Here is a 22526-nt window from a genome sequence, read left to right on the forward strand (position 1 = left end):
ATGCCATAATAATTTTTTTTTAAATGATGGTTGTTTTAGGGTGGTGGGATTATGGTCTTTGTTTTCCTTTTTCTTCAAATCTGTATAATATGATTATATTAAAAATATAATAATCTATAAGTACCCATAGGAGCATATGGAGTTATTAGTCATTTCTCAGATTAGCATAAACTTTGCAGTTTGAGCAGTTTGTCACTTAAAACCTTGCACCCCAAGGGAATGGCCACCCCAAGGGAATAAGCCTACTTTGATCTGGTGAGAAGGTGGGAGTAGATTAATACAGCTGGCAAGTAAGAATTTAGGCAGGACCAAGAAGAATTAGGGCAACCTAACACAAACGTAAACATAATTTCTTATTTTGTTTGGAAAAGTGATATTAAAGATTCCACTTATCTGAAGGAACTTCAGAAAGTCTTCCCTCTCCAAAAACTATGAACACCTTTTACTTCCTTTTTCCTATACATGCACACACACACTCATTAAATTACTGAATTTAGAAAAGAGAAATCCAAAGTTGAGAGAATAAGCTATGTTGATAATATTTACCCTGCGACTGATTTCCCTTACTATTTACTAAAGCTAATAATTTGCTTTCTATTTTCTCATTCAAAGATAGTTATGCACATCAAATTATCAATATTATGTCATTTTAGAATTTGTGTTTTCCCAACTGTGGGTCATGCCTATTTATATATACTAACAGAGAAGAGCAATGTTCCAGAAAATTAAAGTAAGTCCCTTCCATTCCTAGATTTTAACTCTGCTTTTGAATGGTTTGTATAAAGTCAGGTAGCAGAGGTACCTTCCTAATTGCTTTATGTTCGTATCAAAAATAGCTTTGAATTCCCATGTTTCTCAGCACAAGGCAGAGGGGTGGTGATGGAAAAAAGAAAAGAGTAGAAGCTAAATTAAACTGTAATTCATAATTCAAGAGACCAAATTCTGCATATCTCTAAGGCTTAGAAGAATAATTGGCATGTAATAGGAGCTTCATATTTGTTTTAAAAACAAAGAAAAGTGATCTGAAAAAAGACTATATACTTATATCTGCATGAAAAGACAATCCCAGCCTTTCTGTAGTATACAGCCACTGCCCGTGGTTGCACAGGTTGTGGCTGGATAACAGCCCCTGGCTGAGGGGTCAGTCAGGGCTGAAACAGCTGGTGTTCCATACACATAACTGTGTACCCTGCTCAGGCTGTGTTGGCCTGGAGGAAAGAGTACTTTTTTTTAATTCATGATCTGGGGCAAGGGAGTCCCTTTTATCTATTTTATACAAAGGCACTAAGTATGTTAACAGTCCTTTGATTTTCTAACTACCTTTTGAATGAGGCAAGGTGATATCTGAATGTCAGAATTTTTTTAAATTTGAAGGTCTGTATATTTTAGGGCAATTAAGGTTACACACATACTTGCATGAAGACACATACACTCTATGTTATCTAAAGAACTTTGCCAAATAAAGAAATAAAAGACTTAGAAAAATATTATTACATGTGTAGTTTTTCTTGCAGTCCAATGAAGCAATGTCCTTGGAACAGATTTTCTTAGATGGATTCCTGTGCTGGGCGGTATAGTTGGTAATACATTAACTATCTTGTTAAAAGACTTTTTTTGTTTGCTGACACGATCTCTTTCTTTTCGGACCTTGGGCTTTAGATTTTCTTTCTTTAGTACTTCTGGGAAGAGAGATGGTTTTGAGTTTTTCTCAGCTACCAAAATTTTAAGCAATTGTGATTCAGGCACCCAGGCATATTTTTCGTTGCAAAGTTCATTTGGTTTGGTGTAAAGGGTTTGTATTTCTTCTTTGTAATGTGCAAATATTTCTAAATGTTGTTTTTTATTATTGTTATTATTTCCTTTCAATCTCTGACGATACTGGTCTTCTAACTTTGATTTCTCTCTAGCCTCTGAAATGAGGCAAGTTAGATTATTATTTTGCCTGGAAGGAAAGGTGAATTTGTTTACATATTCCTCATCTTCATTTGGCATCTTGTAATCAGGAATTCTTTTTGGTGACAATACTGCTTCAGGTTTTTCCTGTACCATCACCTTATAGGTGTTATTGTGATCCTTTTTGTCAAGAGACTTCACTTTTAGTGTCTTTTCAAAGCAAGCCTTTGATTGAGTTGTTTTTGATTTACCACTCCAATTATGTTGGTCTTGAGTCTCTGTTTTAAATTCAAAATTTTCTTCATGAGGAAACTGCATGAAACCATGTTCTTTCTTTTTTTTATTAGGCACTGTGTCTGTAAGTCTTTCTAAAGACTTATTTAGTGGAATCACCTGAGTGTTTTCATTGGAACAGGGTTGGACTTTAATTAATCTCAGTGTTTTAGCTTCTTGAGAATGTCTTTTCTGTTCCTGAATAATTGGTGGATTTTCTTTAATATTTTCTAAGGAAAAAACTTCTTTTTCTTCCTTTTTGGTCAACTCTGTTTCTACAAGTCTATCCTCAGGAACTTTTTGTAAAGTGGTTTTCTGAGCAATTTTTGAATATTTATTTTGCTTTTCTGAATGCTCTGCCACAAACTGATTTTCATCTCTTAAAGACAAATCTGGTTTTATACATTTTAGTGGTGTGGAACTAAAATTAACCAAATTTATGTGCTGGCTTATCCCCTCTAATTGCCTTTCTGTGATTAGTCCTGATTTTGACAGTTTTTCTATAAAAAGGCTCTGGAGGTGTTTGCTTAAATCGGCTTTTAGATCTAAGATTTCATTTTCTGATAAAGCTATAAGATAGCTTTGTAGAGATTTATTTAAGGGATATTTCATGTTTATTTCAAGTCTACTGCCAAAACTCCTGCTTAAAGTATCTTGTCCTAACTCCTGGAAAGATATTGAGGCACTTTGAGCTCTTAGAGAAGATACTTTTGAGCACATAGGGTCAGATTCTTTCTCTTTAAATAAACTGTTGTCTGAAAGGTTTTTCAGGAAATAGTTTTGAAGAATTTCATTTAAAAAAGATCTTAGTTTTATTTCCAAATGTTTATCTATGAAATGATGATTAAAATTATTAACAAAAGACATGATTTCTTTTACAGTTTCTGAATATTTCTCCAGAAAAATATTTTGTCCTTTTGGTTCTACTTTCTCATTCATCAAATACAGATTTTGGTAGATTTTTGGTAAGTCTTCTTTGGTGATATGTCCTGATTCTGAAAGCTTTTCTACAAGGTAATGCTGGACATGTTTACTTAATTCAGATTTTAAATTTTTTATTTCTGACTCTGAGAGTTCTTCTAGAAATATACGCAGCTTTGGATTCAAGACAGGTTTTCTGTCCAATTTATCTGCTTTATCAAAATTCTCTTCAATTTCTTCAAGGTCTTCTGTCTTATTTGGAAAAGGATGTTGAATTAGTCTTTCTAATTCTTTTTCTGGTGGTCTGTTTTCAGATTGATTATATTTGAAAAAAAAGTTAAATATGTTTTTCAAAAAAGATTTTAACATTATTACATCACAGTCATTAAATTTACCCATTAATGAGGTACTTAAGTTTTCTAAAGTAGAACTTGTATCATTTTCTTCTCTATCAAGTCTCTGACCATTACTTGGCAAATCTGATTTTTTATCTGATGTCAACTGGTATTTTGAATCATGTGGGGATGTATTTTGGCCTTTGTCTATGAATTCAACTCTTTTAAAAGAAGAAGTGGTTTCTTGGTGAATGATGGCTGAATTCTGGTCTGAAAGAGGTTCTGCTTTGCCTCTGATTTCTGAATAATACTCTGTGGAATCCTTTGGCTTTTCTTCAGCAAAAGCTGCCTCTGTATCCAGCAAAAAACCTTTCTGGTATTCTTTATCTAATTCTATAACTTTGATTATCCCTGATTCTAAAAGAGCATCTACAGGAAATGCCTGTATTATCTGGCTTATAACAGAATTGGCTGGTGGAAACTCTGTTTCATTATTGCTTTCTTCATAGTGGGGAACTAGAACACTGGGAGAGAGCGGACTCTCCCACGCTGTGGGTAACTGCCTCTGCGAGTCTGTCTCCCATGCTGGGGGTAACTGCCTCTGCGAGTCTATCTGTGTTTCACTCGCTCCTTTCACTCCTCTCGCCAACTCTGAGAAGATCGGTGCAGTGAATATTTGCTTTATAACATAATCATATACAAGGCCATTCAAATCTGGTTTGGAGCTAGATATTTCACTTTTTGAATGTTTCTTTTTGAAACTACTCTTTTTTTTAATTGGAAAATCTATCTCACCAGGCTGTAAGTGTTTTTCAGAGACAGGTTCCTCTTCTGCCTCAGGAGAGTTTCCTGGTCTGCCTTCTGAAAGTGAATCTGGGGGAATATTTTTAATTATTTGACTTAAAAGTGACTTTGAATTTAAAATGCCTCCTTCTGAAAGCCGATTACTTAAATCTTGAATTTTTTCAAATACTTTATCTTCCAAACTACTTGGTTGTTCATCATGGATAACCAGAAGTGGAGAGCTGTAACTTTTCTTTCTTGCTTCACGGTCCATAGAAACACCTGGTGTAGAAAATAATCTATCTGAAAGGTCTTGCAGATTTTTACTTAAAATTGACTTGAGCACCATTGATTGTTTTAAATTTTCTATGTGGGAAGTAAGACTTAATGATTTTGAGAGGCGACATTTATGTACAGTTACTTTTCCAGTCACTGATGAGTCTCCCTGAAAGTCTGGTAAAGAAACATGTGGTAGTCTTTCTTGTAACATATTCTTAGTGTCTAAAGTCTTTATTGCGGTGATACTAGGATGATGAGCTAAATTATTCCTAGTGTCTAGAGTCTTTATTGTGATGATACCTGGATCATGGGCCACATTATTCTTAGGGTCTGAAGTCTTTACTGTGGTGATACCAGGATCACCAGCTAACTTATTCTTAGTGTCTAAAGCCTCTATTGAAATGATGTCAAGATTATGGGGCCAGGTTTTACTAGCAGATCTTGCAGTTTTTGAATGTGTTGGGTAAGGTGGATCTTGATCTTCATGCTCTATAATCTCTGCACTGAAAATATTTCTACATTTGAACATATCTTGGTCTTTCCTTTTTTGAACTGACATTTTGTTGTTTATATTCTTTAGAAAAGGATCAAAACCATTCTTGATGTTGAATTTCTGGAATTATAATATTTAAAAAAAGGTAAGAAATTCTGAAACATTTGAAATTTATAATAAGATTTCTACTTAACTGTCTTTGAGCAATCTTCCAATTTATTCATCTTCCTACCTTTTTACCAAGAGAAAACCAACTTTAATTATTTAAAAATATTTAAAGTTGGAATAATAATGAGAATCATAGTGCAAATTTTTCAAATTTCTAAATCTTATACTATGTTGTGTTCAAGAGCTTTTTGCTATCTGAAAGATTTTGAACACTTAAAAGGCACTCATCAGTAGTTTTTCTTTAAGAACTCCATTTCCAGTGTTAGCTGAATTTGCTTAGACAAAAGCTAACATCATAATCTAAGTCCTATCCATATAAATATTTTAGTAGCAATGGGGGTAACTTTATTAAAATGTAAATCAAGTAATAGATATTCCATTAAAAGTATTCTCTAAAGATTGATTTGGGGAGCATAGATCATTTGAGAATTTAAACAATGATGTCCTTAGTATGTTACAGTAGAATCTTGCTGTTTGATTAATATCATATATGCCTCCCTCAGAAATTGTAGAAAACAGTACAAAAAGTTCTAAAGTACAGTGAAATGTCAGTGTAATAGTTACAGGCAATTTTGTAGCTCTGAGATTAGGCTATTCTATTATTGAAATAGCCTTTCAAAATGAAGTCTCTTATTCAAACTCTTTGTTCATACTCCATTATTCAATTTAAAAGGCAAAATGTGAAATAATCAACCTAGTATTTGTTTTAGTTCATATGGTTTTCAAATGTTAATTGATACCTAGGCGACAGCATCAGAATCCCTGTTTTTTGTTGTTTTTTTTTTTAAAATACAAATTCCAGGCTCCATTTCCAAATTGAGATTTATTAGGTCAGAGGTGGGACCTGGGAATGTGTATTTTTGTAAAGATCGGTGAGTGTTTCCAATGGGTAGTCTGGTTTTGGAACCACTGAATTACACAAAGTATTAGAGAAACCTATTATTAAGTATAATTGCTATTGGGATAAGAAAACTCAGGACTCACCTGATATGCTGGTTTGAATTCTGTATACTCTGGTTTGAAACACGGTGAAATGTATTCTTTTGGTGAGAAAACCACCTTATAAAAAGAGAAGTTTTAATTTTAGACTGCTTGTAATGAAAGGATATTTCCCAAGATAATTTTACTCATTCAATAGTTATTAAAGATATTAAACATTTTAAAAAATAAAGAAATATTTTCCTCATAACTACTGTAATTTGCTAATAATCAAAAGAAGTTTATATCAGACATATATAATAATCTTCACTTCCCTGACACTACAATACTCTATTGAATCTGTAAAACCAAAATAATGCTCAACAACTTTAAGCAGAAACAAAAGTAGAAAAGAAAACAGAACTGTTAAAACAAATTTAATCTAGTTTTAAAAGGCTGGTGCACTGAGACGACCCAGAGGGATGGTATGGGGACGGAGGAGGGAGGGGCATTCAGGATGGGGAACACGTGTATACCTGTGGCGGATTCATGTTGATGTATGGCAAAACCAATACAATATTGTAAAGTAATTAACCTCCAATTAAAATAAATAAATTTATATTAAAAAGTAAAAGGTTGTGAAATGCTTTAGATAATAAGTGGCATCTGATATTATATTGAGACAACAATTTCAATGACTCTCAACCTGTAATTGTTAAATAGGTAACTACTGCCTAAGGAAACACTTTATGCTAAATCAACGTGTTCAAGAAAATTACAGAAACACTGAAGTTTTGGAGATGGAAGACACTTTGGATGCGTGTGTGCTCAGTCACGTCCAACTCTTTGTGGCCCCCTGCTCTGTAGCCTGCCAGGCTCCTATGCCCATGGAATTTTCCAGGCTAGAATACTGAAGTAGGGTGTCATTTCCTACTCCAGGGGATCTTCCCAACCCAGAGACTGAACCCACATCTCTTGTGTCTCCTGCATTGGTAGGCAGATTCTTAACAACTAGCACCACCTGGGAAGCCCAGAAGACACTTTAGAGATAATCAAGACCTACTCTCTGTTTTACACAAGAATCTGCAGTTGAAGTTATTGCCATAAATTACCAGATTAAATCCTAGGCATTCTAAATTTTCATCCAATGTGCCTACTACCGCACAATGAAAACTGCAGTGTAAGACAATGGTGCTTTGAAAATATCATAAGATGCATGTACACTTCCAACTCATTTAGAGAAAATGACACCATCTCTTTGCAGAACACCCAGGGCTGATCTCTTTTAGAATGGACTGTTTGGATCTTCTTGCAGTCCTATGTAATAGGCACATCAAATTTAATGTATACATAATAGGATTCTAGATTACCTCCTTGCTCTCCGCCTCCCTCAAAAAAAAAAAAAAAAAAAAAAAGACACAAAACCTTGGCTTTTCTCTATTTTTCCTCATCTCAGGTAGGTGCCATCTCTACTGAACTGTTAGACCAGAAACTTGTGTCAACCTTTCTTTCCTCTTCTTCATGTGTAAGCCAGCATTAAGTCCTATGGCTACTGCCTTCAAAATATATTAAATATCCAATCATATCCTACCACCACCTACTACCCCTGCAGCACAAGTCACCATCATCTCTTCCCAGCAAGAGTCTCTTAACTAGTCTCTTGCTCCCTGTGACACAGACTGAGAGTTACTTTCCCAAAATACATATTATTTCAAGAACCTCAATTTTTTAGGAGCAAAAATGTCCCTTACTCAAAAAGCTACATCTTCCAGCCCCCTTTAAAAGACAGGAGTGGCCATGTAACAAGGTTCTGGCCAACTACATATAACTAAAAACTGTTGGAAGACGCTTTTAAGAGTATATCTTAAAACAGAGGCAGACTGAGCTGACAGGTACTTAGTCAACCTTTATTCCTTTCTTCGTGCTATCTGGAACACATTGTGATTCCTAGAAGTACAAAGTTCATTTAGTGTTACTCTATACTAACATGCATATGCTGACAATAGATTCCAAAAAGAAAGGACATGTGGGTCCAGGATGACATCATGAAAACCACTGCACTACTATTTAAGGCAGTGTTTCTAAATTTTTGTTTATAATTCTTAACTGATTCAATAACTTCCACACATACTGAGTCTATTCATCCACAATGGAATGAAGCTAGAAATCAATAATAGAAGGAAACTGAAAAAATAACAAATATGAAGAAAGTGAACACTTGTAGCCATAAGTACACTCAGTGTCCAGAGCTTGATTTACAAATATGCTCTAGTAAAATAACCAGGACTCCATGTAGAAACTATTGATATTATGACTGGGTAAGAAAAATTCAGTATAAGCCTGGAACATCATAGAGCACTAAAAACTATGAATATGCTCAAAAAATAAAAGGACAGGGGCATGTCATTGGGACACAGGACACACTGAAAGTCCCAATGGCCAAAGCCGGAAAAATTAATACAACAAAATAATACCATAGATTATAATCCAATGTGTGTGTGTGTGTGTGTGTATATATATATATATATATATATATATATATATACACAACTATACTCATGAAAATAAATTATATAAATAAATGAGGAAAACAAATCTTTCTCACAGAAGAATTAAGACATGTAGCTACTCCCCCATCCAAGAAGTAGAGCTTAATTCTGGCCCACCGCCCACCACCCTCACACATACACCCTTGAGGGTAGGCTAGAGTTAGGGACTTACTTCAAAAAATCTGAACAGTGAAAGCAAAAAAGACAGTCACTGCACAGTGGAGAAACCTGGCAATCAAGACCTAAACGAGGTGGGGGGGGGGGGGCGGTCCTAAGATGGCAGAGGAATAGGATGGGGAGACCACTTTCTCCCTAACAAGTTCATCGAAAAATCATTTGAACACTGAGTAAATACCACAAGACAACTTCTGAACACTGGCAGAGGACACCAGGCACCCAGAAAGGCAACCCATTGTCTTTAAAAGGAGGTAAGGACAAAAGATAAAAAGAGACAAAAGAGTTAGGGATGGAGACCCGTCTGGGGCGGGGAAGGAATCTTAAAAGAGGAGAAGTTTCCAAACACCAGGAAATCCTCTCGCTGGCGGGTCTGTGGGGAGTTTTGGAATCTCAGAGGGTGACATAACCAGGAGGAAAAAATTAAATAATAAAACCCACAGATTAAACGTCTAACTGCAACTCCCAGCAGAGGAGTAGCCCAGATGCTCACGTCCACCACCAGCAAGCAGGGGCTGAACAGGGAGGCCTGGGCTGCATTGCTTAGGGTAAAGACCGGGCCTGAATGCCCTGAGGGCAATCTGAGGGAGCTAACGTGAGATAGCAACCCAAACCATGGGATAGCCAGAGAGGAAAAAGAAAAAAAGAAAAAGAAGAAAGAGAGAGAGAGTGAACTTTCCCATGAAAAGCTCTAACCTAAGGCACTGCCGGCCCTCTTACAGAACAAAGGACCGAGCGAATACCAGAAGAGAGTTAGCTGGCTGCGGACCGGCCCATCCCCCGCTGGAGGCTGGGAGGCAGGCAGGTGACAGCCAGAGCCAGAAGAAAAGGGGCAAACTCGGCTCCAGAGATGGCATCCCCTACCAAACTGCGAGCAGGCTCCCATTTGTTAACCAAGTCTTCCTGGGGTCCTGGACGGTTGACATCCATCAGGAGGGTCGCAGCCAGAGATTAGCAACCCAGAAGAGACACACAACATACCTGTGATCCTGCTGCACACCCAGGAAACCGAGAGGCTGGGACTGGGAGGTGATAAGATGCACCACCCAGCTTGGAAGATTGCACTTGCCAAGCACCTGGTTGCCTGAGCTGCTCCGACCTGGGAAGGGCACAAAACGCAGGCCCAACTGAGTCTGTGCCTTTGTGGAGTACCTGAGAACCTGAACCTGAGCGGTGTAGATCTGGGAAGTGCACACAGCCCAGGGCTCGCCTTAGGCAGTTCTCCCACAGAGCAACCTGTAGCCTGAGCAGTGTAGACTGGGAAAGCACACAAGCCGTGAGCGGGAGCAAACCTAGTGTGGCCCAGACACTGTGAGCACTCCCCACACACGCCAGTGATATTTGTTTGCAGTGTTCCTCCCTCCCCACAGCACAATTGAACAAGTGAGCCTAAATAAATGACCACTTTTGCACACTTTTGCACTGTTGTGTCAGGGTGGAGGTTAGATACTGAAGAGACTTGCAAACAGACAAAGCCAAAATAAACAAAGAAGAGGGAATGGCTTTGGAAGTGACAAGTGCAACAGCTTAAAACCCTATAGTTAGCACTGGCATTGGAAGGGACCTACAGACCTTGAAAAGAAGTATAAGGTGGAACAAGGAACTATTTGAAACTGAACTGACCACACACTGCCCTCAACAGCTCCAGAGTAATTCCTAGATATATTTTACTATTATCATTGTTTAATTAAAAAAAAATTTTTATTTTTAAGTTCTTTATTACTCCTTTAATTTTCATTTTTAAAACCTTCTGTTACCTTGAAAAAAGACCCTATTTTTAAAGCAGATTTCATATTTTTTATATATAACTTTTGCAATTTTCTTTTTTTATCTTTTAATATTGTATTTTTGAGAGTCTAACCTCTGCTCTAGATTTTTAATCTTTGCTTTTTGGTATTTGTTATCAATTCTATACCTTTAAGAATCCAATCTTCAGTACCCATTTTTACTTAGATGTGTGATTACTGATTTGATTGCTCTCTCCCCTTTTGACTCTCCTTTTTTCTCCCCCAGGTCACCTCTATCTCCTCCCTCCCCCTTCTCTTCTCTACTTAACTCTGTAAATCTCTTTGGGTGTTCTAAGCTATGGAGAAAACTTAGGGAACTGATCACAGGCTAGACTGGTCTCTCTCCTTTTGACTCCCGCTCCTGGTCACATCTCCTTTCTCCCTCTTCACTTCTCTATGGAACTCCATGAAGCTCTCTGAGTGTTCCAGACTGTGGAGAGCAAATAGGGAATTTATTACTGGCTAGACTGCTCTCTTCCCTTTTGATTCCCCCTCTTCTCCTCCTGGTCACCTCTATCTCCCGCCTCCCTCTTCTATTCTTCATGTAACTCTGTGAACCTCTCTGGGTGTCCCTCACTGTGGAGAATCTTTTCACCATTAACTTAGATGACTTATCATTGAAGCTGTGTGGATGGAGAAGTCTTGAGGCTACTATAAGAATAAGATGGAAAGCCAGAGGCAGGAGGCCTAAATCCAAAACTTGAGAACACCAGAAAACTCCTGACTCCAGGGACTATTAATTGACGAAAGCTCATCCAAAAGCCTCCATACCTACACTGAAACCAAGCTCCACCCAAGAGCCAACAAGTTTCAGAGCAAGACATACCAAGATAATTCTCCAACAAAGAAGGAACATAACCATAAGCACAAAAACACAGGCAGCCAAAAGTGACACCAAACCCATAGACTCCTCAGAACTCACTACTGGACACTTCATTGCACTCCAGAGAAAAGAGATCCAGCTCCACCCACCAGAAAACCAATGCAAGCTTCCCTAACCAGGAAACCTTGACAAGTCACTCATCCAACACCATCCACAGGAAGGAACCTCCAGAATAAAGAGGAACCACAAACTCCCAGCATACAGAAATTCTGGCCACCCCAAACACAGCAACCTAAACAAGATGAAAAGGCAGAGAAATATTCAGCAGGAAAGGAACATGATAAAAGCCCACCAATCCAAACAAAAGAGGAGGAGATAGGGAGTCTAACTGAAAAAGAATTCAGAATAATGATAGTAAAAATGATTCAAAATCTTGAAAACAAAATGGAGTTGCAGATAAACAGTCTGGTGACAAGGATTGAGAAGATGTAAGAAAAGTTTAACAAGGGCCTAGATGAAATAAAAAAGAGTCAATCAACAATGAATAACTGAGATCAACAGCACTCTGGAGGGAACCAACAGTAGAATAACTGAGGCAGAAGATAGGATAAGTGAGGTGGAAGATAGAATGGTGGAAATAAATGAAGCAGAGAGGAAAAAAGAATTAAAAGAAATGAGGACAACCTCAGAGACCTCTGGGACAATGTTAAATGCCCCAACATTCAAATCATAGGAGTCCCAGAAGAAGAAGTCAAAAAGAAAGGCCATGAGAAAATACTTGAGGAGGTAATAGTTGCAAACTTCCCTAAAATGGGGACGGAAATAGCCACCCAAAACCAAGAAGCCCACGGAGTCCCAAACAAGATAAACCCAAGGCAAAACACCCCAAGACACATATTAATCAAATTAATGAAGATCAAACACAAAGAACAAATATTAAAAGCAGTAAGGGAAAAACAACAAATAACACACAAGGGGATCCCCATCAGGATAACAGCTGATCTTTCAATAGAAACTCTTCAACCCAGAAGGGAATTGCAGGACATACTTAAAGTGATGAAAGAAAAACCTACAGCCCAGCCCAGATTACTGTACCCAGCAAGGATCTCATTCAAATATGAAGGAGAAATCAAAAGCTTTACAGACAAGCAAAAGCTCAGAGAATTTAGCACCACCAAGCCAGCTCTTCAACAAATGCTAAAGGATCTTCTCTCGACAGGAAACACAGAAAGGGTGTATAAACTCGAACCCAAAACAATAAAGTAAATGGCAACGGAATCATACTTATCAATAATTACCTTAAATGTAAATGGGTTGAATGCCCCAACCAAAAGACAGAGACTGGCCGAATGGATACAAAAACAAGATCCTTATATATATTGTCTACAGGAGACCCATCACAAACCTAGGGACACATACAGACTGAAAGTGAAGGGCTGGAAAAAGATATTTCATGCAAATGGAGACCAAAAGAAAGCAGGAGTAGCAATACACATATCAGATAAAATAGACTTTGAAATAAAGGCCGTGAAAAGATACAAAGAAGGACACTACATAATGATCAAAGGATCAATCCAAGAAGAAGATATAACAATTATAAATATATATGCACCCAACATAGGAGCACAGCAATATGTAAGGCAAATGCTAAAAAATACGAAAGGGGAAATTAACAGTAACACAATAATAGTGGGACACTTTAATACCCCACTCACACCTATGGATAGATCAACTAAACAGAAAATTAACAAGGAAACACAAACTTTAAAAGATACAATGGACCAGTTAGACCTAATTGATATCTATAGGACATTTCACCATAAAACAATGAATTTCACCTTTTTCTCAAGTGCACACAGGACTTTCTCCAGGATAGATCACATCCTGGGCCACAAATCTAGCCTTGATAAATTTTTTTTAAAAAATTGAAATCATCTCAAGCATCTTTTCTGATCACAATGCAGTAAGATTAGATGTCAAATACAGGGAAAAAAAAACTATTAAAAATACAAACATATGGAGGCTAAACAACACACTTCTGAATAACCAACAAATCACAGAAGAAATCAAACTATGCATAGAAACAAATGAAAATGAAAACACAACAACCCCAAACCTATGGGATTCAGTAAAAGCAGTGCTAAGGGGAAGGTTCATAGCAATACAAACCTACCTCAAGAAACAGGAGAGAAATCAAATAAATAACCTAATTCTACACCTAAAGCAACTAGAAAAGGAAGAAATAAAGAACCTCATGGAGAGTAGAAGGAAAGAAATCACAAAAATTAGGGCAGAAATAAATGCAAAAGAAACAAAAGAGACCATAGCAAAAATCAACAAAGCTAAAAGCTGGTTCTTTGAGAAGATAAGTATAATAGACAAACCATTAGCCAGACTCATCAAGAAACAAAGGGAGCAGAATCAAATCAACAAAATTAGAAATGAAAATGGAGAGATCACAACAGACAACACAGAAATACAAAGGATCATGAGAGACTACTATCAGCAATTATATGCCAATAAAATGGACAACTTGGAAGAAATGGATGAAATCTTAGAAAAGTATACCTTCCCAAAACTGAATCAAGAAGAAATAGAACATCTTAACAGACCCATCACAGGCACAGAAGTTGAAACCATAATCAGAAATCTTCCAGCAAGGAAAAGCCCAGGACCAGATGGCTTCACAGATGAATTCTACCAAAATTTTAGAGAAGAACTAGCACCTATCCTACTCAAACTCTTCCATAAAACTGCAGAGGAAAGTAAACTTCCAAACTCATTCTATGAAGCCACCATCACCCTAATACCAAAACCAGACAAAGATGCCAAAAAATGAAAACTACAGACCAATATCACTGATGAACATAGATGCAAAAATCCTTAACCAAATTCTAGCAACCAGAATCCAACAGCATATTAAAAAGATCATATATCATGACCAAGTGGGCTTTATCCCAGGGATGCAAGTTCAGTTCAGTTCAGTCACTCAGTCGTGTCCAACTCTTTGTGACCCCAACAACTGCAGCATGCCAAACTCCCTGTCCATCACCAACTCTCTGAGTACACCCAAACCCATGTCCATTGACTTGGTGATGCCATCCAGCCATCTTATCCTCTTTCGTCCCCTTCTCCTCCTGCCCTCAATCTTTCCCAGCTTCAGGGTCTTTTCCAATGAGTCAGCTCTTCACAACAGGTGGCCAAAGTATTGGAATTTCAGCTTCAACATCAGTCCTTCCAATGAACAACCAGGACTCATCTCCTTTAGGATGGACTGGTTGGATCTCCTTGCAGTCCAAGGGACTCTCAAGATGCAAGTATTTTTCAATATTCACAAATCAATCAATGTGATCAGATCAGATCAGTTGCTCAGTCGTGTCCGACTCTGCGACCCCATGAATCGCAGCACGCCAGGCCTCCCTGTCCATCACCAACTCTCGGAGTTCACTCAAACTCACCTCCATTGAGTCAGTGATGCCATCCACCCATCTCATCCTCTGTCATCCCCTTCTCCTCCTGCCCTCAATCCCTCCCAGCATCAGAGTCTTTTCCAATGAGTCAACTCTTCACATGAGGTGGCCAAAGTACTGGAGCTTCAGCTTTAGCATCATTCCTTCCAAAAGAACACCCAGGGCTGATCTCCTTTAGAATGGACTGCTTGGATCTCCTTGCAATCCAAAGGACTCTCAAGAGACTTCTCCAACACCACAGTTCAAAAGCATCAATTCTTTGGTGCTCAGCTTTTTCACAGTCCAACTCTTGCATCCATACATGACCACTGGAAAAACCATAGCCTTGACTAGTCGGACCTTTGTTGGCAAAGTAATGTCTCTGCTTTTCAATATGCTATCTAGGTTGGTCATAACTTTCCTTCCAAGGAGTAAGCATCTTTTAATTTCATGGCTGCAATCACCATCTGAGGTGATTTTGGAGCCCCCAAAATAAAGTCTGACACTCTTTCCACTGTTTCCCCATCTATTTCCCATGAAGTGATGGGACTGGATGCCATGATCTTTGTTTTCTGAATGTTGAGCTTTAAGCCAACTTTTTCACTCTCCTCTTTCACTCTCATCAAGAGGCTTTTTAGTTTCTCTTCACTTTCTGCCATAAGGGTGGTGTCATCTGCATATCTGAGGTTATTGATATTTCTCCTAGCAATCTTGATTCCAGCTTGTGCTTCTTCCAGTCCAGCATTTCTCATGATGTACTCTGCATAGAAGTTAAATAAACAGGGTGACAATATACAGCCTTGACGTACTCCTTTTCCTATTTGGAAGCAGTCTGTTGTTCCATGTCCAGTTCTAACTGTTGCTTCCTGGCTGCAGGACTGCAAAAGGTCAGTTTTCATTCCAATCCCAAAGAAAGGCAATGCCAAAGAATGCTCAAACTACTGCACAATTGCACTCATCTCACATGCTAGTAAAGTAATGCTGAAAATTCTCCAAGTCAGGCTTGAGGAATATGTGAACCATGAACTTCCAGATGTTCAAGCGGGTTTTAGAAAAGGCAGAGGAACCAGAGATCAAATTGCCAACATCTGCTGGATCATCAAAAAAGCAAGAGAGTTCCAGAAAAACATCTATTTCTGCTTTATTGACTATGCCAAAGCCTTTGACAGTGTGGATCACAATAAACTGTTGCAAATTCTTCAAGAAATGGGAATACCAGAACACCTGCCCTGCCTCTTGATCATGATTAGACGAGCACATATTGGGGGACATTATACAGGATACTTGGCCAGAGCTTATCATGATTTTTGAAGTCATAAAAAGAAACAAAATCAAGGAAAAGCAGAGAAAATGTTGTAGACCCAAGGAGTCTGGGAAGACATGACAACTAAATATAATGCGGTGCTCTGTACTGAAACATGGAACAGAAATAGAATGTTAATGGAAAAAATAGTGAGACCCAAATAAAATCTGGATTTGGGTTATTAGTAATGTACTGATGTTGGTTTCTTAAGTTTTGGCAAATGTACTATGGTAATATAAGATGTTAACAATGGGGAACAATAGTGTTGGTGATACTGTGGAGAAAAAAGAACCCCTATGCACTATTGGTGGGAATGTAAATTGGTGCAGCCATTATGGAAGTCAGTATGAGTTTAACTATTGGGCTTCCCAGGTGACACAATGGTAAAGTATCTGCCTGCTAATGCAGGAGAAGCAAGAGACATGCAATCAATCTCTGGGCTGAGAAATCCCCTGGAGTAGGAAATGGCAACTTGCTCATTTTCATGCCTAGCAAATTCCATGGACAGAGGACCCTGGTTGGCTACAGTCCATGGGGTCATAAAGAGTCACACATGACTCAGTGACTGGGCACATACACACACACACACACACACACACATGGATTTAACTATGGGGTGGTTAAAAATAGTTACCATATGATCCATCAATCCCACCTGTGGGCATATGTGAAGGAAATGAAAACACTAACTTGAAGAGATATCTGCACTCCACATTCACTGCAGGTTTATTCACATTAGTCAAGACATGAAAATAACTACGTGTCCATTGACGAATGGATAAAAAAAAGTAAGAAACTATTGGTTTACATGCATGGACCTGGAAGGCATTATACTAAGTGAAATAAGTCATAGAGAAAGACAGATATACATTTTCTCACTTACATGTGGATTCTAACTAGTCAAATGGTACAAACTCTATGCTATAAGATGAATAATAGGTTCTTGGATCTAATGTACGGTATGGTAACTATAATTAGCATTACTGTACTATATATTTGAAAGTTGTTAAAAGTGTAAATTTTAAATGTTATCACCATACTCACATATGAAGGTAAATATATAAGGGGATGGAGGTGCTAAACTTAATGCGGTAAACATTTTGCAATATATACATGTATCAAATTATCATATTGTACACCTCACACTTACATATGTTATATCAATAATACCTCAATAAAGGGGAAAACAAAATGAGGGAAACAAACCAATATAAATTGGTGCAGCCACTGTGGAAGTCAGTATGCATTTAACTATTGGGCTTCCCAGGTGGCAGAGTAGTAAGGAATCCACCTGCCAATGCAGGAGATGCAAAAGATATGGTTTCAATCTCTGGGCTGGGAAGATCCCACCAGGGAAGTACCTCTAAATATTTTTACATCAAATTACATGATCATCCTTGTTGCCACAGAGGTGTAGTGTCAAGTTTGCCAAATATACCAACAATTAGAGTTGGGGCAGACAGGATATCCTTAAGAAGGGTTACTGACAGACAAAAACCTGTTAACTATATGGACAATTAATAAATAGCACTGAGACAACTATCTATCCATTTCAGCAAAATTATCAATAGATCCTTACCTCGTACCAGAAACATCAAATATAGATGGATTAAATATTTAAATATAGAAAGTATACATAGAAAATCATCTAGGAAAATGCTGACATAATCTCGGAGAGGGGAAGGATATTCTAAACAATAGAATAGCCATAATAGCCATAAGGAAAAGCTGCCAGATTTGACTACATAAACATTTCAAATTTCTATAAGGACCATGAAGAAGTAAAAACAAATGTAGATAACAAATAGTATAGATAACAAAGTCTTGTTATTCAAAAATAAAAAGCATTTTCACACATAAATAAGCACAGACACAACCCAATTTGTAAATATGAGCAGAGATTATAAATAGTCAAATAACAGAAATACAAATGGGTAATAAACACATGAAAACTGTTCACTCATTAATTCTCAGGAATATGCAAATTAAAATATCAATGAAATATTATTTTTGTGCATCAAATTAACAAAAACAAAAATGACCAGGCTGTGAGATAATGGATATTTTCCTACATTTTGGGTAAATAAGTAAATCTGGTTTAAAGGATAATCTTGCAGTTATCTATCAAAAGTAAATATGCTCATTCACTTTGATCCAACAATTCTGCTTCTCACATTTATCCTATCATATACTTGTACAAGTGAAAAAATAATATATACCATTTAGCAAGTGACTATTATGTTCTAAATCCTTTAAATTCTTTGAAATATTTGATAATATAATCATTTTGCAGGTGAAAACTGAAAGTCAGATGTAAATTGCCTAAATTTATTTGACCATCGTAGTAGAAGAATTTGGGTTTGAACCTAGGTATTTCTTCCTGTAAAATCCAAGCTCTTTTCCCCATATCCTAATTTCTTATTCCTAATTCTCTTACCATCACCAAACACTGCCTTTCATTGGTAGGTAAATTCCCTCCTCCCTTCCCCTACCTTTCTTGAATCCTGACCTTTGGGGAAATGATTTCACATTCTGTCACTGTCAGGGTTTAGATAGAAATTTATTATACTATATTTAAATAATCTTAATTTAGGAAGGGACTCTCAAAATGTGAAGGAACTATTGAAAGACTGTCACCTGAATCAGCTGTGAATTGAAAGAGATGTTAGTCCTTTCCAGTTCAGATAAGCATTCCAGAAGTTTGTCTCAAAATACAGCATTTCTTTAACACATTGTCTACCTTGGTTCATAAAAAATTCTTCTCTGAACTTCAAACTTCAAGTTTATTTTACCGTAGAGTTCTGAAGATTTTGTGACTTGTTGATGAAGCAATTAGCTTAGGCTTTAAGGAATTTGTTCTAGAACTCCAGCTTTCAATTTACAATCCTGTTGCCTTAGGTGATAGATTCTTTCAACTTTCTAAATCTGTTGATTTTATGTAACCTATGTTTTACAGGTTACCCACTGAATTTATCTTGTTTAACTTAATTTAGTTTTATCTCTCATACACAGGTGTGACTATCACCCTTAAGAAAAATATTTAAGGTAAGTTTTTTCTTTTTTAAACATTAAACTTTATTTTGAAATAACTGTAGATTCACACAGTTGTAAGAAATAACACAGAGAGACCATGTACCTTTCATCCAGGTTCCCTCAATAGTAACATCTTGAAAAACTGTCTAATGTCAATATCAATCAGGATAGTAACATCTTATACAATTAAGATGTAGAATATTTCCACAAGGATCCCTAATGTCCTTTTATAGTCACAGCCATTTCTTTCCTGCCTCCATCTCCTACTTAAGGCCTGGCAACTACTAACCTGTTCTGTAGTTTTATAATTTAAAGAATGTCATATAAAAGAATTCATACAGTATATATTTGAGGATTGGCTTTTTTTTCACTCAGCATAATTCTCTGGAATTTCATCCAGGTTGTTGTATGTATCAGTGTTCCTTTAAATTGTTGAGTATTATTCCATGGCATAGAGGTAGCACAGTTTGTTTAGCCATTCACCAATTAAAGAATATTTGTGTTGTCTCCACTTTTCGGCTACTATGAATAAGGCTCTATGAACATTTTGTTCAGGGTGTTTGTGTGTGTGATTGTAAGACTTAATTTTTCTAGGGTAAATGCCTAAGAGTATAATTGTTGGGGTACATGGAGGTTGCATAGTTAGTGTTTTTGAGAAACTGCCAAAATGTTTTCAGGAGTTGTTATATAATTTTAAATTCCCATCAGCAATTTCTCCACATTTCACCAGCACTTAATTTTATTACTGTTTTTTATCTTAGGTAAGAGACTTAGGACAGGGTTTGGTTTTGTTTGCCCAGGGATGTCCCAGTAGCTTCAGCACTTCTTCTTGAAAAGGCTATCATTCCTCCATTAAATTGCTTTTGCATCACTGTTGAAAATCAGTTGGGTGTAATTTTGTGGGCCTATTTCAGGGGTGTCTATTCTGGTCCATTGATCTCTGTGTCTCTCTTCTAGTACCACACTATCTTTACTCTTAACTACTGTAGCTTGATTACTATAGCTGCTGCTGCTGCTGCTGCAGCTAAGTCGCGTCAGTCATGTCCGACTCTGTGTGACCCCATAGACGGCAGTCCACCAGGCTGCCCGGTCCCTGGTATTCTCCAGGCAAGAACACTGGAGTGGGTTGCCATTTCCTTCTCCAATGCATGAAAGTGAAAAGTGAAAGTGAAAGTGAAGTTGTGTCTGACTCTTCGCGACCCCATGGACTGTAGCCTACCAGGCCCCTCCGTCCATGGGATTTTCCAGGCAAGAGTACTGGAGTGGGTTTACTACAGCTAGTAGGCCTTAATATGGGTAAAGTGATTCCTCCCATTTTCTTCTTTTTAAAGATGACTTTAGCTACTCTAGGACCTATGCTTTCTATATAAATTTTAGAATGGTTTTGTTTATATTTACAAAGAACTGGTATTTAGATAAAAATTACATTAAATCTAAAGGTCAATCTGGGAGAACTGACATCTTTACTATGTTGAGTTTTCCAACTCATGAATATGTTATGTCCACAGGACTGCGGGTTTTGTGCTTCTAATGTCTGCCTCCCAGTGGGTGAGGCTTGTCTAGAGACTTGTACAGGTTTCCTGGAAAGAAGGGCTGGTGACTGTTCCCTGGTGAAGCTGGGTCTTGTTCCCTAGTGGGCAGGGTCATGTCTCAGGGCACGTCTAGAGGCAGCTTTGGGTTCAGGAAATCTTTAGGCTGCCTGTCTGTGGATGGGAAAGGCTGTGTCCCTATCCAGTTTGTTGTTTGGCCTGAGACATCACAGCACTGAAGCTTGCGGTCTATTGGGTAAGGCCAGATCATGGGACCAAAATGTCAGCCTGGAAAACTCATGCAAATGAATGTTCTTCGATATATCTACCATCAGTGTCTATATCTCTGTGGTGGGCCACAGCTGCTCCCTTCCTCCCCAGGAGACCCTCTAAGACCAGCAGGTAGGTCTGGCCCAGCCTTGTCCCAAATTACTGCTTTTCCCCTTATTCTTAGTGTGTGTGAGATTTTGTGTGCACCCTTTAAGAATGCAGTCTCTATTCCCTAATCTTATGGAGCTTCAGGCAATCAAGCCCCACTGACCTTCAAAGCCAAATCCTCTAGGGCTTCTCTCCTTGGTTCCAGACCCTGGGCTTGAGGTCCTAACATGGGGCTCAGAACTCTCCTGGGGAGAACTTTTGTAATATGATTATCTCCAGTTTGTGGATCACCCACCAAAGGATATGGGATTTGATTATATCCACAGTCTGCTTCCCCTACCAGTCTCACTGTGGTTCTGCTCTTATGTATTCAGCTGTAGAAGGTTATTTTCTGGTAGGTTTCAGTCTTTTTCAGTGATGATTATTCTGCAGATTATTTTGACTGGTATATTCATGAGAGGTGGTAAGCTTAGGGCCCTTCTACTCTGCCATCTTGGCTGCTCTCTCCCAACCATGTCTTTTAAATCAGTTATTATTGACATGTTGGGACTCCAGTCTGCCATTTAGTTATTTTTTTCCTGTTTGTTTCCGCTATTTCTCATTCTTTTTTTCTTCTTTCTTACCTCATTGTGGGTTATTCGAATATTTTTTAGGATTCCACACTGATTTATAGTTTTTTAGGGTTTTTTTTTTTTTACAGTTTTCTTAGTGATTGTGCTAGGTATTATAACATATTCACTTACTTCAATCTACTGGTATTGATATTTTACCTCTTTGAGTGAAGTATAGAAATCTTACTTCCATTTAGGCATTTTAATCATCCCAACTTTTAAAAAATAATTGTCCTATGTATCTCCCCTACTTACATTTCACATCTGCAGATTATTTTGGTCAGGAGGTCGTGCTATAATCTTTGATTTAATGATTACATATTATTTAAAAACCCATGAGAATTAGAATAGGCTATATTTGCCTATTCTGCTGTTTCTTTGTTTCTATAGCGCCAAGCCTTTTTCTGTTATCATTTTCTTTTCTTTTAAAGAATTTCTTTTAGGTATTCATTAGGGGTATGTTTGCTAGCAACAAATTCTCTTAGTTTTCCTTTGTCTAAGAATATCTTCTTTGCCCCACTCATGAATTATTGCTGGGTATAGAATTTACAGTTGCCACTTCTTTTCTTTTCATACTTGAAAAATATTGGGCCACATCCTCTGGTTTCCATGATTTTAAATGAGAAAATCACTATCATTCAAATAGATATTCCATGGTATGTTTTTATTCCCTATAGATTTCACTGTTTCCCTCTGGTGGCTTTCAAGACATTTTTTCTTTAATTTTTAGAAGTATAATGGTTGTGTGCCTTGAATTTCTTTGGGTTTACCCTCTTTGGGCTTTGGTCAGCTTCTTTAATCCATAGGTTTACGTTTTCCACAAATGC

General features: G+C 37.5%; 1 protein-coding gene across 1 annotated transcript in view; it reads right to left on the reverse strand.

Moving 5' to 3' along the window:
- Window positions 1-22526, reverse strand: part of C2CD6 (C2 calcium dependent domain containing 6) — a 124339-nt gene that overhangs the window by 971 nt on the left and 100842 nt on the right. The window contains exons 16-17 of the mRNA XM_060410242.1: window positions 6130-6204; window positions 1495-5097 (exon numbers count right to left, since the gene is read on the reverse strand). Coding sequence (XP_060266225.1) covers window positions 1495-5097; window positions 6130-6204 — 3678 coding nt within the window. The remainder of the gene's footprint in view (window positions 1-1494; window positions 5098-6129; window positions 6205-22526) is intronic.

Source organism: Ovis aries, chromosome 2 (assembly GCF_016772045.2).
Source record: "Ovis aries strain OAR_USU_Benz2616 breed Rambouillet chromosome 2, ARS-UI_Ramb_v3.0, whole genome shotgun sequence".
Lineage (NCBI taxonomy): Eukaryota > Metazoa > Chordata > Mammalia > Artiodactyla > Bovidae > Ovis > Ovis aries.